General features: G+C 37.5%; 1 protein-coding gene across 1 annotated transcript in view; it reads left to right on the plus strand.

The window, feature by feature from the left end:
* LOC140157972 (uncharacterized) overlaps positions 1 to 17,158 on the plus strand; it is a 30,003-nt gene extending 12,845 nt beyond the window's left edge. The window contains exons 3-14 of the mRNA XM_072181221.1: positions 2,028 to 2,201; positions 2,761 to 2,965; positions 4,432 to 4,665; positions 5,856 to 6,021; positions 9,280 to 9,519; positions 11,246 to 11,491; positions 12,184 to 12,320; positions 14,058 to 14,194; positions 14,631 to 14,751; positions 15,747 to 16,051; positions 16,321 to 16,405; positions 16,874 to 17,158. Coding sequence (XP_072037322.1) covers positions 2,028 to 2,201; positions 2,761 to 2,965; positions 4,432 to 4,665; positions 5,856 to 6,021; positions 9,280 to 9,519; positions 11,246 to 11,491; positions 12,184 to 12,320; positions 14,058 to 14,194; positions 14,631 to 14,751; positions 15,747 to 16,051; positions 16,321 to 16,405; positions 16,874 to 17,158 — 2,335 coding nt within the window. The remainder of the gene's footprint in view (positions 1 to 2,027; positions 2,202 to 2,760; positions 2,966 to 4,431; positions 4,666 to 5,855; positions 6,022 to 9,279; positions 9,520 to 11,245; positions 11,492 to 12,183; positions 12,321 to 14,057; positions 14,195 to 14,630; positions 14,752 to 15,746; positions 16,052 to 16,320; positions 16,406 to 16,873) is intronic.
* The last annotated feature ends 665 nt before the right edge of the window (positions 17,159 to 17,823 follow it).

The following is a 17,823-nucleotide window of genomic DNA, read 5'->3' on the forward strand; positions in this document are numbered from 1 at the left end:
TATGTAGTATTAATAGTATTTTAAACATGTTGTAAAGTTACATTGTAATTTGATTTATTTTGTAAACATTGTATTTATCTAAATTTGCAATATTATCATGTATTTGAATGTATTTAGTATTTTTAAAACCTTAACAATTATGTTATGTAAATGTTGTATTGATCCCTGGGCCTCAAGGAAGAACAGATGATTAATTGTGTTTTCAACTGATTGAGTGTCCCAGGTTAAAGAAGAAATAAAACAAACAAACAAACAAAAGATAGCAGGTCAATATAACTATCGTCGATAGATAGCAGATCTATATAGTAATCTTCTGACGATAGCTATATTGATCTGCTATCTACCGACGATAGTTATATTGATCTATCTACTGACAACAACTATATTGATCTGCTAGCTACTGAAGATAGCTATATTGGTCTGCTATCTACTGAAGATTGCTATATATTACCCTACTTTCTACTGAAGATAGAATTATTAATCTGCTATCTACAAAAGATAGCTATATTAATCGGCTATCTACTGAAAATAGCTATATTGATCTACTATCTACTGAAGATAGCTATATTGATCTACTATCTACAGAAGATAGCTATATATTGACCTGCTTTCTACTAAGATAGCGATATAGTAATCTGCTATCTACTGAAAATAGCTATATTAATCTGCTATCTACTGAAGATAACTATGTTAATCTACTGACGATAGTTATATTGATCTGCTATCTACTGAAGATAGTTATATTCATCTGTAATCTACTGGAGATAGCTATATTGATCTGCTATCTACTGAAGATAACTATATTAATATGCTATCTACTGACGATAGTTATATCGATCTGCTATCTACCGACGATAGTTATATTGACCTGCTATCTACTGACAACATCTATATTGATCTGCTATCTACTGAAGATAGTTATATTCATCTGCAATCTACTGGAGATAGCTACATTGATCTGTTATCTACTGAAGATGGCTATATTTTAACCTGCTTTCTACTGAAGATAGCTATATTGATCTGATATCTACTAAAAATAGCTACATTGATCTGCTATCTACTGAATATAGCCAGAATATGGCCAGAAAGCGGGTTTTCAGGGTATAGAAGGGTCGAAAATGGTCATGGTGCTGTTTAAACGCCCATATCTCGAAAATTAATCATAAGACTACCCATACATTTGCAATCGATTGGTATTACATTTATAGTCAATTTGTTGCGAAAATGTCTAAAATCGCGCAAAGAAAATGCGTGTTTTCCCGTGTGTTTCAATGGGGCTGAATTGATGGTGTTACGCCTGACTGTATGCGTAGCCAGTAGCACAGTTAAATGTCGTATAAACAGTCTCCTGCCCAGATGTACACTCCATCGCCGTACATCCTATGATAAGAACATCTATTACAAAATTGACACTATTTGCGTGAGCAACATTGCTGTGTTAAAGAGATTGTGTATGTACAATTATCCCGAGATAAACATGTTATCCCATGATTATCTCGGGATAATTATCCCGAGATAATCAGGATTATCCCGGGATAATCATGATTATCCCGGGATAATTATCCCGAGATAATTATGTTATCCCGGGATAATGATCCCGGGATAATCTGATTATCCCGGGTTAACATGATTATCTCGGGATAATTATCCCTGATTATCCCGGGATAACCTGATTATCTCGGGATAATTATCCCGGGAGAACTCGGGATAATTATGATTATCCCGGGATAACCTGATTATCTCGGGATAATCTGATTATCCTGGGATAACATGATTATCTCGGGATAATTATCCCGAGATAACCTGATTATCTCGGGATAATTTTCAAAAAAAATATTTGTTACATGTCACCCATGAGGCTCCGTACGTAGCGGCCCTTATACAGAACACAAAATAAAATTCTATTGAAACAAAACTGGGAAATTTGTGAGGACACCTGCCTATTCTGTTTGTATTACATTTTGAATCTTAAATTATGCATATTGGGCATAATTCTAAACAGTTGCCGTTATAAATTTTTTGTCAAGGTTCATGGATCCGACCTCTGGTCCCATGAGTGAGCTAGACAGATGGCGTAGAAGACAGAGGATGTTGTCCAACATCATGGAGCAACTCAAGGGCAAAGAATGTAAGACAGTCATTGGTGTTCTCATCACTTCCAAGTCTAAGATGCTAAAGAAATGGAAAGCAGTTGATGCAAGGTGAGTCTCTGTGGTCCGGGTACGCGGTGGTGATTGGCGATCGCTTAGAAGGGATGAGGGTTCCCTCCTCCTATGCACAGATGACCAGCAATCAGCTTGTTGTCAAGATCGTTGATCAGCCAATCAATGTGATTGTATTTCACTTCTTGTGTTTTACACCACTGGTACCACGGGAGCATGGAGCGGTGATGCAGGGGGAAAATGCTCCCAAGTCAGAATTCTTTCCCCAGTAAAAGCCAAAAATTCCACTGTTTGCAGCAATTTAGCACAAAATTTGTTAACTTTGCCCCCTGAAATCCCCCACTGTCATGTACGCTTGGTGCACAGCACAGACCAAGCAAGAAAATAAAAAACTTTTCATTGTCAAACCTCAATTGAGCGTAGCATATTTGGGCAAATATTTTGCATCTACATCCTGTTGTTCTATCTGAAAAGCAACTAGCCAAGAGTATTTTACATTGCAGCCATCTTCATTAAAACAATATTTGAGTTGAGTAAGCCATCTAGCAGATTAATCTTGCATGTAATAATTAGAATGCATATCTTATCCAATTGCCAGCATAACTGATGCAGCTAACGAGACTAAAGACAGAGTCAAGTATCTGGAGGCACTGAGACGACATTTTGAGCAGCTCTACTATGGTGCTACTCCATCAATCATAGTCAACAATGCCCTACCAGGACTCATGAACAGTGTCAAGCAGATGGACTCTATTTCTAGGTTCTATGCTAGAGCTGGTTATCTGGGTTTACTGTTTACCAAGGTGAGGGCTAATTGAGCTAATCTTTTTAAAGTCCACACTCCCCCTGTTGAAGATTTTGGAAATTATTGTTAGGCACGAAAAACCTCCTATGTGTCATTGGTCCCTGAACATGTTTAAACCAGTTGACAGTTTTGTTTTAAACATGTTCGGGGGCCACAAACTCATAGGACGAAATATCTAGAAGGGGAATATGAATTTCAAATGGAATGGACACATTTAGCAGTCCCATTTGAATTTCATAAAGATTCAGTCTGAATCTTCTTCCACTGAGGGAGGGCGAGTTCCAAATAGAGTTGGTTAATGTGCTAATTCCATTTGAAAATCATACTCCCCACATGGAAGATATGTCCTAAATCTTCCACAGGGATAGTGTGGATTTTAAATGGAATAGCCCACTGTATGTATAAACTACTACCTTAGAATACAAGTACTTGGGTGCAGTACATTTTCATATGGAAGGAGTGTATGGCACTAATGTAGAGTCCGAAGTTTACCGTTTTCTAAAATCCATTTTCCGTGTTGTAATCCGTGTTGTAAAATTTGTAAATCTGTGTCATCTTAAAATATATAAACAATGATATTACTGTCACAATAAAGTGTTCAATATCGCGATCAATATGCTCTGATTGGAATATTCTCACGATAATAGGTCGACTATTATGATGTTTGTAGGGATATAGGGGGTTCATGCCTTGGTAAAATACATTTATTTCGGTATTATTAAACAGTATTTTTATCATAAAAATTGACATACACAACTCATGCTTGTTTTTAACATTTATTTCTCTTATCTTTTAACAATTTTTGTCACATCATACAAAAAAGTCATTTTCCGTGTTGTACCTTTTTCCGTAAAATGGAAAACTTCGGACTCTACACTAATGTAGGCTATTGAAAAAAAGATGATTTTATTAAGGAGTTGTGTTGAAATGACATTACTTGAGTATGGCTTAAGACTAAGAGAACTAATTTCTGAGCAAATTAGGTCCTCAGTACTAAAGTACTGATTAGAGCCTGGGGCTTAAAGCAAAATTTACTATTTGGTGTAATTTGTTTTTTAATAAAGAAGTGCAGCATTTCTCAATGGAGTGTCTAGAACTAGCAAATTGGAATGTTCATCAGTTCATGGTTGGAATTCAGTCAAGTTGGCTCAGTTGATAAGGTGTTCGACTATGGTGCGAGAGGTTGCTGATTTGAACCCTGACACTGGCTTATACGCTCTCATGTAAAAAAATTGAGTTAGCTAGAAATTCTCATAAATAAGGAAGTTACTGCTAATTGTCTACTTGTAACATACATGTACGAAACTTGGGGAGATGATCCTGGCTGCAAAGGTCAGTGTTGAATGTCTAGAATGTGTGCTCCAAACTGCAAAGTCCCTTGCTGTTAAATGGTTTATACAGTGTTCATCATTGGAATTCAAAACTATGAGTTACGGTAACAGTTTTTATACATTTATTTTGCAGGTGACCAACCAGTTGGTGAACGCTTGTAAAGAATACATCCTGTCAGAAACCTATGGCCCCCAACAAGAAGACTTGTTATGGTCCAAATTCTACAAAGAAATTGATACTCGGGTCGCTACCACTGACGATATGGGGAGAACTAGGGTTGGACAGAGGAGGGGCAAGGGCAAAGATGGTAAAGAGCCAGAGGATGAGTCTTTATTTGGTAGACTCAAGGCATGTCTTCATCTTTATGTAAGTAGTACTCTGTTTTAATATTCAGTGTTGCCAGTCTTCAGGAAATTTTACTTGGATGATCCTGTACAAATATATAGGCAAACTACACTTTTTAGGAATTTTGTTTGCCATTTCAGGATTTTTTGGCAACACTGACTGGCATCTCTGAATATTATGTCATGATAATTTGAGCAAATGAAAATATGGACATGGTATTAAAAAGAAAAACAGTTGGATATGTTGCAATGATGATTTTGAGGTATTGGCATAAATGGCTGAGGGTTCTTTCTTATGGCTCACTTTGAGTTGAATGAGCCGAATCCATTGAGTATGTAAAGTACTATTAGGCATTATATAACACATAAAATGTTTGATTGGTGGATACTACATCATCTGACAATAAATATCTATACTTCATGTATTTCCATGATATTTCACGGCAGGGAAAAAGTTCCATTAAAAAGTATTATATACCTTATATATAGATTCCTCTCATCTGATTGCTTGAATGTGCAGTCATTGAATTAACTATGACCTCAAAATGAACTATGGACCGGTCCATGGAAATGAACTACGGACCGATCACGTGCGTCCGGATCAAACTGCGCAATCGCAACATCCACATATCCATTCGGTATATAAAACAAATATTGACTGCTTTATTCGGGACATGGTTAAGATTATAGGCCCGCGGTGATCTCAAAACCATGCGCCTCGGGTCATAGCATGATTTTGAGATCACCTTGGGCCTATAATCTTAACCATGCCCTCCTAGCAGTCAATATTTGTATACTATTGACCAGTCAATAGTACTTTTTTATGTGAACTGCATCTAATCGGCATCTTGCAGCAGCATTGTCATACCGAGGGGTAATTCAAGCCGGCAAATCTTCAATTCTGCAACTTAGTGTATAATTTATAAAAAGGAGGTCGCTTTCCATTTTAGTTTGGAACTAATCAAGGAAAGCCTTCACTTGATTGAACAAATTCATCAGGTCTTGACAAAGGCAACAGTGGTTGCTGAAACGTTCACAAGTAAGTGCATAATTGGATCAGATACAAGAAACATTAGTCACTGAGTAAACACTTCTGTTTCAAAGAGTTTCTGTAAGAACGTAGGCATGTGACGAAAGCTCAACAATGTTTTCAATCTAACGTCACACTCATTGAAACCTTGTTGATTGTTACTGTCTTTTTCTCACATGCAGAATGTATACAAGGACATGGTGCGCACGCTACGAGACAATCTAGGTGGCGCTCATACTCTGACCCACTTCCCATCTATCAGTTCATTGGGAGGAGGCAGCAGGCAGAGAGCGATCTCAAGAGGAGCGCTGACTGGTAAAACATCCAAGACACCATCAATTGCTGGAGGTAAGTATGGGATGGGTTTGAATTCAGGTCTCTTATAGACAGGCTTGAGATACGGGGTGTATCGAAATGATTGGTACCCATCAGTTTCTAGTGATTATGGACAAGACTAACACAACAAAAAGCAACATAGGAGCAACCTTATTTATAGACGAAAGTTATGAAAGGTTATAAAACTGTAAATCATGGGCATTTACAGAGGATCCACTGTTGCATATTGAAGAACAGGCTTGCCAATAAATACCAAAAACTGATGGGTACCAAACATTTTGATACAGCCTGTATGCTTAGAAAGTGTTAAAACATACTTTCAATTTTAGATACATGTTAAGAAATCACAAGACTTGACTTGATTTTTTTAAAGTTTTTAATTTCTTCAAACCTTAACAAACACAATTGCTATTGTTAATTTTGAGGAGAAAAATTGACCGTAAACACTACCAAAATTTAAAGTGTTGGTTCAAATTCTTTGAGGGAATTAGTTGAAGGTGAAATGTATCCATGTAAATTCTGTTCTGTCTGTCATCAAATAACAGGTGTAAGTCAGTTCCTCTGTGGAGAACTGGCAAAGTGATGTGGCTCGATCCTTTAAGTATCATTTTAAAGATGGGACAGACTGGTAATGTTTTGGCTTGCTTAATAAAATCAATGCAGTTGATATGGACTATTCCAGTTGAAACCCATACACCCCATGGAAGCCACAACCTTAAACTCCCACACAGGGACTGTGAATTTCAAATGAGGTTACCTGAATGAGTGACTCCTTTTAAAAACTGCATCCCCTGTGTGGGAGATTAAGGTCATGTCTTCAATATGGGTTGTATGGAATTCAATTGGAATAGCCCAATACTGTGTTGATCCATTCTGCAGGTGTTTTGATTTCCTGCTTTGAACAATTAAATAGTCTGCTCCTTAAACATTTCACAATCTAAAGCAGATATGATCAGTTATTATTATGCTTGGGAGGTGGGAGGCACTTGTATATGTATATCATAGTAGGAACTTAGTAGCAAGGATATGTATTATGTTAGAAAATAACCCTTAACAAGACCCCTTACTATTATCTGTTCCAACTCTAGTGACGTATACCTCATGCATGTTGCCTGGGTAGGATTAGACATATGTTCACTGGAAGGGTAGGTGTACACAAACTAGAGCACCACATCCCTGTTATATTGATATATGGTCATTCCCCCGGGTAATATCTCAGCTCATATCATAACTAGTTCACAAAGAAGTACCCCCTTCTGAAAAAATGTGCCACATACTTCATACCCTAAGAGAAAATCTATGAAGATCCATGCTGGGCTCAAAAACAACACCCATAAATATATTCCTTATTTTTGTTAATGTTCATACTAATAAGGCTAAAAATATGTTATGTCTCAAAGCCCATACGCGGTTTTTATTTTTAAGCGTGCCCATGTCAGCGAAATGGCAAATTCATTTTTATTTCCTTTTTTTTTTTTAGTTTTTGCCGTAAAATCATGAAATGCTGAGACAAATTTGGAAGAAAAGTTACTTGATTCGACACTCGCATTGTTTAGGTATAAAACAATTGAGATTTGTACTTCAAATGTGTAAATCAACCACAATTTTATCCTGTGTACTTTTTAACACTCAAAAATTAGGCACCGGAGTTTCGCGCGATTTAAAACTGCAAAATGCGCGGCCGTTTTTTTATAAAGCGCGAAAATTCAAGTTAAAAAGCGCGACAGATTTTTGTGCGTCCATCTGAAATTCACGATTATCACGATACATACGTACCCCGGGTCTACACCTCATCAAATGTTGATTGTTAAAAAAAAATAAAAGTGCATTTTCGCTGTGATATTCCATCTCTGTTCGCTATGATAATTTTTCTCATTTCTGTATCAGTTTGGTCCGAAACGTGGTCAAAAACAGGTGCAAAAACATGAGCAAAGTCTGTCAATCTTGAGCAATTTTCGTTTGTACTTTCACTTCCGCATTTCTTTTTTTAAATTAACGTGTTGTTGATGCTACAAAAACTAAGACACACGCTACCACAAATAATACGAAAAAGGGGTTATCATTTGGATTTTGTCTTTAAAATTGCTTTTATTCATCGTAACAATAATACTAATAAAGGAAACCTAGATTATTTATGAGAAAATAAACTTAAAATATTAAAAATTGAATATTGCCAGGTTGTGATAAATAATTAAATAAACATTAACCGCACGTTAGCGGCATATGCTTGGTTGTAAACAAATCAATCGGGACTTCCCCAAGCCAGCGATCGTTCGGAAAGCATGCAAAAAGTGCACGATTTCCTGATGTTGCATTTACAAATATTGCAGAATTTACTTCAATTCTCAGCAGGTGGGTCAAAATTTTGGGGCTTTTATTATCTTAAAAATATAAAAGAATGGAAATTTAAGCCTGTTATGTTGTAAAAAGGTTATTATTGGTGAATTTACATTGAAAAGTAGTGTGTATTGGCAAAATTCTCAAAATTCACGATGGACCACCAAAATCGCGATGGACCCCCAAAATCGTGATTTTTTGCGCGATCGCGCGGACATCTTAATTCAAAATTTAATTAAAAAATCTTTTAAAAAAATACAAATCTTTAAAAAAACCTCATTCGGCATTTGTTTTTGAAACTGCCATGGGCTTTGAGACAACAATTTTTTAAGCCGAAGGCTGGACAACAAATCAATCGGGACTTCCCCAAGCCAGCGATCGTTCGGAAAGCATGCAAAAAGTGCACGATTTCCTGACGTTGCATTTACAAATATTGCAGAATTTACTTCAATTCTAAGCAGGTGGGTCAAAATTTTGGGGCTTTTATTATCTTAAAAATATAAAAGAATAGAAATTTAAGCCTGTTATGTTGTAAAAAGGTTATTATTGGTGAATTTACATTGAAAAGTAGTGTGTTTGGCAAAATTCTGAAAATTCACGATGGACCACCAAAATCGCGATGGACCCCCAAAATCGTGATTTTTTGCGCTTTTTGCGCGATCGCGCGGACATCTTAATTCCAAATTTAATTAAAAAATCTTTAAAAAAATACAAATCTTAAAAAAAACCTCATTCGGCATTTGTTTTTGAAACTGCCATGGGCTTTGAGACAACAATTTTTTAAGCCGAAGGCTGGACAACATGGACCCTAGGCAAATATGTCATGTTGTAATGACTGACCTGTATGTGTAATGAATTCTTGTCTTTTTCCATAAAGGTCAGCAGCCTCATAAATTGCAATGTAATAATAATAATTTTGTTTCTGTATAATAGAATCTGAGCACAGTCATGGAGTACCATTCTCAGATGAAGAATCCATCTTTGGTCATCTGGACTTGTTCTGTGGGCGCATCCGTCAAGTGATTGAAGCTGTGTACACACTAGTGCAATACAGCAAGCTTGCAACTAGCACTGAGGGGTTACCTAGGCCTAGAATTGAGGATCTGATGGTAGAGGATGACTCTGTGGAAGAAGCTGGTTTGGATAATATTGATGCTACCACTGAAGGAACAGGTAATGGGCTATTCCAGATTAAAGCCACACTCCCCCTATGGAATACAAGACTTTAATCACCTTTGCTAGGGGTGTAGATTTCAATTGGAGTCGCCCATGTAGGTAACCCCATTTAAAATTCACACTCCCTGTGTGGGAGATTACGATCATGTCTTCCATAGGGGGTGTATGGATTTCAACTTGAATAACCCAATAAAAAGAGACTTTCATTTGTACACTTCATATATGATAAAGCTTTGTTAGAAATACCTGCAAATATGACCACCAAAATACACACAGATTATAGAAATGATTGTATCATGCCAAACAAGGACATGGGAATCTAAATAAGGATTTATGATCATGTGATATGTATCATGCCAAACAAGGACATGGGAATCTAAATAAGGATTTATGATCATGTGATATGTATCATGCCAAACAAGGACATGGGAATCTAAATAAGGATTTATGATCATGTGATATGTGAAATTTCTTAATAAATAGCAAGTTTTATGTAACTTACACCCTTTTTCAAACTTGAAAGACATTAGGTATTATCCAGGCCCAAATCCAGATCTTTGAAAGGGAGGTCGGCTTATGAAAATACAAATAGGGCTGAGGGTATCCCGTAGGGCATGTTAAACTATTGCCTTTCATGGAGCCCAAAAGTGGTTCCCCCTCAGGGTTTGAAAATTAGGCAAATAATGTGGTCAAAATCGCCCCTAATAATTTTTCCCTTGGTCGCCATGGCCGCTCTGATTGTGACGGACCTGTTATCAACCCACACTTTGTACAGACAAACTTTAATCTTCCCATCCTTTTTCTGATTTTCGGACTGCCAGACAGGCACACTATCTAAAGCCCACAATAGGACACTTGTTAGGACACTTATAGATCACTTATAATAATTCACTTTCAGAGACTTAAGGGAACTGGAATGAGCGTTTTGAGCGTTTCGACAGCATTTTTTTGTGGGACATGAGAGCACATCAGACCTATCGAATTGCATTCTGAATACGAAGAATGTCTTTCTGATATCAAATAATTTTCATTTTATGAAATTCACGATATAATACAAATTTTATGACAAATTATTAAAATTTGATATTTTTCACATTTTGGAGATATAACAGTCCTCGAAGTAAATTTTATAAATTTAATGATATAGTCTTAAAGTGTATGTAGCTGGGAGGAAAAGCCGACGATCAATTGAAAATTTTGACCTTTCATATTGAAGATATGGATTTTTTCCCAAAAAGACCTAATTTTTTTTTGGTGTTTTGGGAAAAAATCTATATCTTCAATACGAAAAGGTCAAAATTTTCAATTGATCGTCGGCTTTTCATCCCACCTACATACACTTTAGGTAGAAATCATCAGATTTATAAAGTTTACTTCGAGTACTGTTAAATATCAAAAATGTCAATTTTTAATGATTTGCCATAAAATGTGTATTACATTGCGAATTTAAAAAAAATCTAAATTATTTGATATCAGAAGGCCATTCTTCGTATTCAGAATGCAATTCGATATGTCTGATGTGCTCTAATGTCCCACAATAAATACTGTCCAAACGTTCATACCCCTTCCCTTAATCAAAAAGATTAAAAGTACACATACACAGCCTAAACAATTATAATAATTATTATCCATGTTTTGTGATATTAATGCATTGTTGTATAACTCTTGTGTCTTTTTTTAAATAATTTTCAATCAAGAATAAAAGTTTCCAATCTCTCCACAGGAACACCAATCATGGAATCCCCCATGAAAGCTTCAAGTCCAACTAAATCCATATATCCTCATACCCCGGGCATCTTACCAGTTGTAGAGGAGGAAGAAGGTCAACTTGACGATGATCGTGAGGTGATTACTAGGAATGAGAGTGAAGCTCAGAGCACTAGCGATGGAGGGCCATCTAACGCAGATGAAGTGCATGATTTGATCAATGGAATAAATGGTTTAAGTGCACAAAATGCTACTCTGTTGAGTAAGTACCAAAGAATTAATGAGCTATTACAGTTGAATTCCATACACCCCCTATGGAAAACATGACCTTAGTCTTCCACACAGGTATATTTGAAACGGAGTCACCTATTAGGGTAACCCCATTTGAAATTTGCATTCCCTCTGTGAAATATTAATGACATATCTTCCATAGGGGGTGTATGGATTTCAATTGGAACAGCCTAATACAATAATTATTGCTTGTTTTATTTAATATATCTTTATTGAGGGTAAAACTGCATTCTGTGACAAGCACTGCTTTCCAAGTAGGCTCTCATACAAACTTGTGCATGTTTTATAAATGAAAATACAAAAACTCTTAGAAAACATTATACATCTAAACACAATGGAAATGAAACAGAATATTGATCATTTTGCAGTATCAATTATAGGGCCAATACAACTTTAAAATGTACGAGTGGATATTCATATGTAGTGGTAGATAAAATGAATTAAAGTTTACCCACCATTGCCCATCCCAAGTTGGCAGATTTGACAAAACAAAAATGATGTTTTCCTGATGTGCTTGACTAGATATAACATTTAGCTTCAAATCCAAAACTGTGCAGGTCTTAATAAACATTGGTGCCAATCAAGCTAGGAAGCAGCCACATCCGACCATAACATGTTACTCCCTTAAGTTGATTTTTTTGTTATTTGTCTCTTTTTCTGTAGGAAAACTATACAAGATTGAGAACGACACGATGGATGGCCCCAGCATCTCATGTGTTATCAAGGATCATATTGACACTATGAAGAAATTACTCTCAGGGCATATTACCACAGAGATCATGCTAGATGTGGAAGGAAAGGTATGGCAGACAGGGAACCCCGTTTGTGGAATGCTACCTCATTACTTGCAAATCAGAACACCTGTCATCTCCTTACATTCACCCAAATTTAACAATAGCAGCTGATACTCGATAAGCAAGTTTGATGCATTGATATTTGTCAATGAACAATACAAGCACCATTTCAAATTTATGTACATGTACGATGGGGTATCAAAACGTTTTAGAAATCGCCCAGAAGTGAAAGAGCTATATCAATGAAATTTTGTCAGTGCAATCACTGGTCCTTATGTACACTATGGTGCAAAAAATGGTCTCATAAGTATGTTTACTTTTTTTACAGGTGACGCTAAATGCTAATAACCTGCTGCCCCAGTTACTGCGCATAAACTGCAAGATTGAGAAAATTGAGGCAAGCAGCGTTATTAAGATCCTGCATTTGAAGGGTTGCAGTGCCTAGAAAATCGATGATGAAATGAAAGTTATCTTCGGTGGTAATTGTGATATTATCACTGTTGCTTTTTGGAAAATGAATTTTTATTTCATCACAGATTTGTTGGGCACTGTAACCCTTAAAATGGAACTTAATCATGGTACATGCCTCAATTTTCTCAATTTTGCTGGTTATGCGGTTACATAGGCAGGTACTGACATCTAGCGCCTGTAAAAAAAAGTAAACATACTTATGAGACCATTTTTGCATCATAGTGTACATAAGGACCAGTGATTGCACTGACAAAATTTCATTGATATAGCTCTTTCACTTCTGGGCGATTTCTAAAACTTTTTGATACCCCCTCGTATATATCTTAATATATCCATGCAGTAATGGTTGGTTTGGTTTTAGTGCAGGTCAAGTTCACCTCAAGTTCGGGAATGACATAAATGTATTTTTAGTGGTTGTGCCTACTGTGACCAGCGAAATTCACACCTACATGTCCACTGAACTTGAGGTGAACTAAAAGACAATTTGTTTGCATTAAACGTTCACAGAGCAGCCTGTTATATGTCTGCAGTCAACCTGAAATCATCAATATAACTTAGAACTTAGGTATAATTCTGGTTTACCCTGTGCACCCTGTGTTTTAGGTACAAGTCTGGTTTACCCTGCGCACCATGTGTTTTAGGTACAAGTCTGGTTTACCCTGCGCACTGGTTTACCCTGCGCACCATGTGTTTTAGGTACAAGTCTGGTTTACCCTGCGCACCATGTGTTTTAGGTACAAGTCTGGTTTACCCTGCGCACCATGTGTTTTAGGAACAAGTCTGGTTTACCCTGCGCACCATGTGTTTTAGGTACAAGTCTGGTTTACCCTCTTTCACCATGTGTTTTAGGTACAAGTCTGGTTTACCCTGCGCACCATGTGTTTTAGGTACAAGTCTGGTTTACCCTCACGCACCATGTGTTTTAGGTACAAGTCTGGTTTACCCTGCGCACCATGTGTTTTAGGTACAAGTCTGGTTTACCCTGCGCACCCTGTGTTTTAGGTACAAGTCTGGTTTACCCTGCGCACCATGTGTTTTAGGTACAAGTCTGGTTTACCCTGCGCACCATGTGTTTTAGGTACAAGTCTGGTTTACCCTGCGCACCATGTGTTTTAGGTACAAGTCTGGTTTACCCTGCGCACCATGTGTTTTAGGTACAAGTCTGGTTTACCCTGCGCACCATGTGTTTTTGGATGCTTAGAATCTAAACATTAAGTGTGTGTAAAAGTATTAGTTTTACAAATAACAGAGACATATTGTTCCTTTTCTCAGGTCAAAGAAAAGTTTGGTGAAGCTTATGAGGAATTCTTGGGAACTGTCGTACAAATAGAGACTTATCTTTGTGCCTACTTGCAAGCAATATTCCTGCGTAAAATGAAAACTCATGAAGCTCTGGACATCATTACAAGGTAGGGTAGTTACACAGAAGAGAACATGTGTGGAAGAGGGTATATTATGTGGTGTAGCATATGATTTATAATAATAAGATCCTGGGTTACTAGTAACATACACTCTGAAGAGGACATGTGTGAAAGAGGGTATATTATGTGGTATAGCGTAAATGACTTCTAATCATAAGAGCCTGGGTTGTATCCTTGAATAAGGCACTTATCCTTGATAGGAGCACTATTGGTGAATGCTGGGAAGGGAAATATTTGTTGTGTGCAAGACTAGCTGCCTATGTACACTCACAATAATATTACAACACCAGACTACTGAAAGAGAGATGAGCATTCTGGGAGGCACTGAGAAGTGACCACCCAATTTTTCCTAACATGTAAATTTTTCGCTTTCCATTTCACCCTTATTCTAATATTGTGTCTTCTACTTTGTTTGTTTATGCAGGTTTACTCCAATAATGCAGAGGCAAGGCATGAAGAGATCTGTATCAGACAAGTATGTGGACATCTTCACTTGGTATGAAACTGATCTGGAGGAAGTCAAAGAGATTTATGAGAGGCACAAGGTAAGTCAAATACTGTGAACCCAAATAGTCCCATCAGTACCAATATAGTAAACCCAGCTTACTGGATTGTCATGCATGGGGGACAAAAACAGTGTATCTCTCACAGTTTGAATCTATATAATCTATATTCTTTTGGCTGGCCTGTGCCTGATACATTTTCTGAGGTATTCAACCTATGTATTTGAAGTAATCCTTTCTAGATAGAGAATCAGAAAAATCCTTTTGATGTCATGGCAGTATCTGCAGCTTGAGAGGGAGGGTTCCCGGGACAAAAGCACTCAACCAACTACCGCCCGTTCCAAGTTGCCATAGACTGAGTGAACTGATAACAGGATGAAGTATAACCTGGGCTTGATAATGCTAACACCGTCAAGACTGTGCACGTCCTTAAAAAATGTTATTGCAGATCAAGCCGGGTAGCAGCCACACCAGGCCATAATTTTCAAAATCAATCTAAAGCATTAGCATGAAAAGTTTGTGCATGTATTGTAAGCAGGAATAACTGGCTCAACATATTACATAAAAACCACACTCAAAGTTTGCCAGATGCAATGTCAAATAATCAGAAGGTACACTATTTGTCCATCCATGAGTGACACAAAAACATGGCGGTATCTACATTCTCCCAGTGTAACCTCTTTGTATGAAGCTGATCTAGGAGAGTTCAGTTATTTATTAGAAAGTGGTCAAGTAATGCTAAAAAAAATTTCCATGTCTCAAAGCGCCCGCACGCATTCGTTTTTCTTAGCATTATCTTGTTTTTAGAAGGTAAATTTATTGAATTTATTCAAACATAGGTGCATTGAAAAGGTGACGCTTAGAAAGTTGCCACACAAAAATTATGCAGGGATGCTTATTAGGGGAGGGGTGCAAATGAGTTTAAATATGGTACGGTACTGTGTTTTTAACAGGAGGGTAAATTTCCTAACCGTCTGAATGCATTATGTGATTATGGTCTATTAACATCTTATAATATGTCATTTATTTGCTGACAGGATGAACCACCAATGATGAGAAATGCCCCACCTGTTGCAGGGGCTATTCACTGGTCTCGCCAGCTGCTACAGCGCATCGAGGAACCAATGAAAGTCTTCCGCGATAGTAGGGCAGTGGCTCATCACCGTGATTTCAGTCGTCTTGTGAAGCTGTACAATCGCATCGCTACGGCGCTGGTGACATTTGAAGGGTTGTGGTTGGCGCAGTGGAAGTCACAGATAGAGCATGCTAAGGCAGGGTTGAGAGCAACTTTGCTGGTGCTACATCCGGATACAGGAGAAGTTGTTGTCAATGCAGACGACAGGTGGGTGCATAAACTAGGAGAGTGTGGACGCCACTTACATAAACCTTGTGCCTTGTGCCTGGGTAGCAGCCATCAAGTATACATGAAAAGCATTTAAAGGCCCTGTGCATATCATGCACACAAGAGCACTAATCTGCTGTAGTTGGCATGAGGGTTTTATCAACCCTGCCAACTCAATTATAGATAGATAAAAAAGTAACTGATAGTTTTATTCAATTGTGTCTGTTGATTGATTAAGTGTGTCTCATTTTATTTGATACCTGTTTCAGGGTTTTACAGCTAATTCAAGAGTGTCGTTGGCTCAGTCGTCTTGGAATTGAAATCCCAGAAGGAGCACAAGTTGTGGTGAAACAAGTAAGTTGAAGAAGTACTGGAAAACATGCAATATTTTTATAATATATGATACCATTTGCAACTACATCTCTATTAAGAAAACATACAAAAAATTGGATGAAGGGCTATATAATAGGCGTAACAAGATTAATTACAAAGCTAACCACTTGTGGAATGTCAGATGGGATGCTAATTAGAAAATTTGATCAATCATACAATACCAATGATGAAGTAAGTAGGGAGAGGCTGTCAATCTGATCAAGGACCTGCAATACATGTTAACACTCATTATCACTGCTATGAGAAACCCAAAGGTCCATATGCACAAAACAAGTTAGACTTAGGGAGCGATACCTTTGATCTTTTCCTCCTTCCTACATATTTATGATAAACAATGATAAAGAAACAAATAAATTGCCATTACAGGAACTGACAGAAACAGAAACAATTTTATCTGGCATTTTTTTGACTACTTCTGATTTTGTACAGGAGCAGCGATTCAAGAGCTACCACAATCACTTGGAGCTATGCCTGCGTGAAATCGGTGACATAGTTGGCGCTATTCGTGATCCAGTGCGCCCTCTATTCAAGACTCATATCAACAATGTGATGCAAGCATTACAGCCTGGACTGACCACATTAGCTTGGAATTCCATGAATATTGATGCATTCTTACACCAGGTGCATTCAGGTGAGTCAGACTCATATCAACAATGTGATGCAGGCATTACAGCATGGACTGACCACATTAGCTTGGAATTCCATGAATATTGATGCATTCTTACACCAAGTGCATTCAGGTGAGTCAGACTCATATCAACAATGTGATGCAGGCATTACAGCCTGGACTGACTACATTAGCTTGGAATTCCATGAATATTGATGCATTCTTGCACCAAGTGCATTCAGGTGAGTCAGACTCATATCAACAATGTGATGCAAGCATTACAGCCTGGACTGACTACATTAGCTTGGAATTCCATGAATATTGATGCATTCTTGCACCAAGTGCATTCAGGTGAGTCAGACTCATATCAACAATGTGATGCAGGCATTACAGCATGGACTGACTACATTAGCTTGGAATTCCATGAATATTGATGCATTCTTGCACCAAGTGCATTCAGGTGAGTCAGACTCATATCAACAATGTGATGCAGGCATTACAGCCTGGACTGACTACATTAGCTTGGAATTCCATGAATATTGATGCATTCTTACACCAGGTACATTCAGGTGAGTCAGACTCATATCAACAATGTGATGCAGGCATTACAGCCTGGACTGACTACATTAGCTTGGAATTCCATGAATATTGATGCATTCTTGCACCAAGTGCATTCAGGTGAGTCAGACTCATATCAACAATGTGATGCAAGCATTACAGCCTGGACTGACCACATTAGCTTGGAATTCCATGAATATTGATGCATTCTTAC

The sequence above is a fragment of the Amphiura filiformis genome, chromosome 7 (assembly GCF_039555335.1).
Source record: "Amphiura filiformis chromosome 7, Afil_fr2py, whole genome shotgun sequence".
In the NCBI taxonomy this organism is placed as follows: Eukaryota; Metazoa; Echinodermata; class Ophiuroidea; order Amphilepidida; family Amphiuridae; genus Amphiura; species Amphiura filiformis.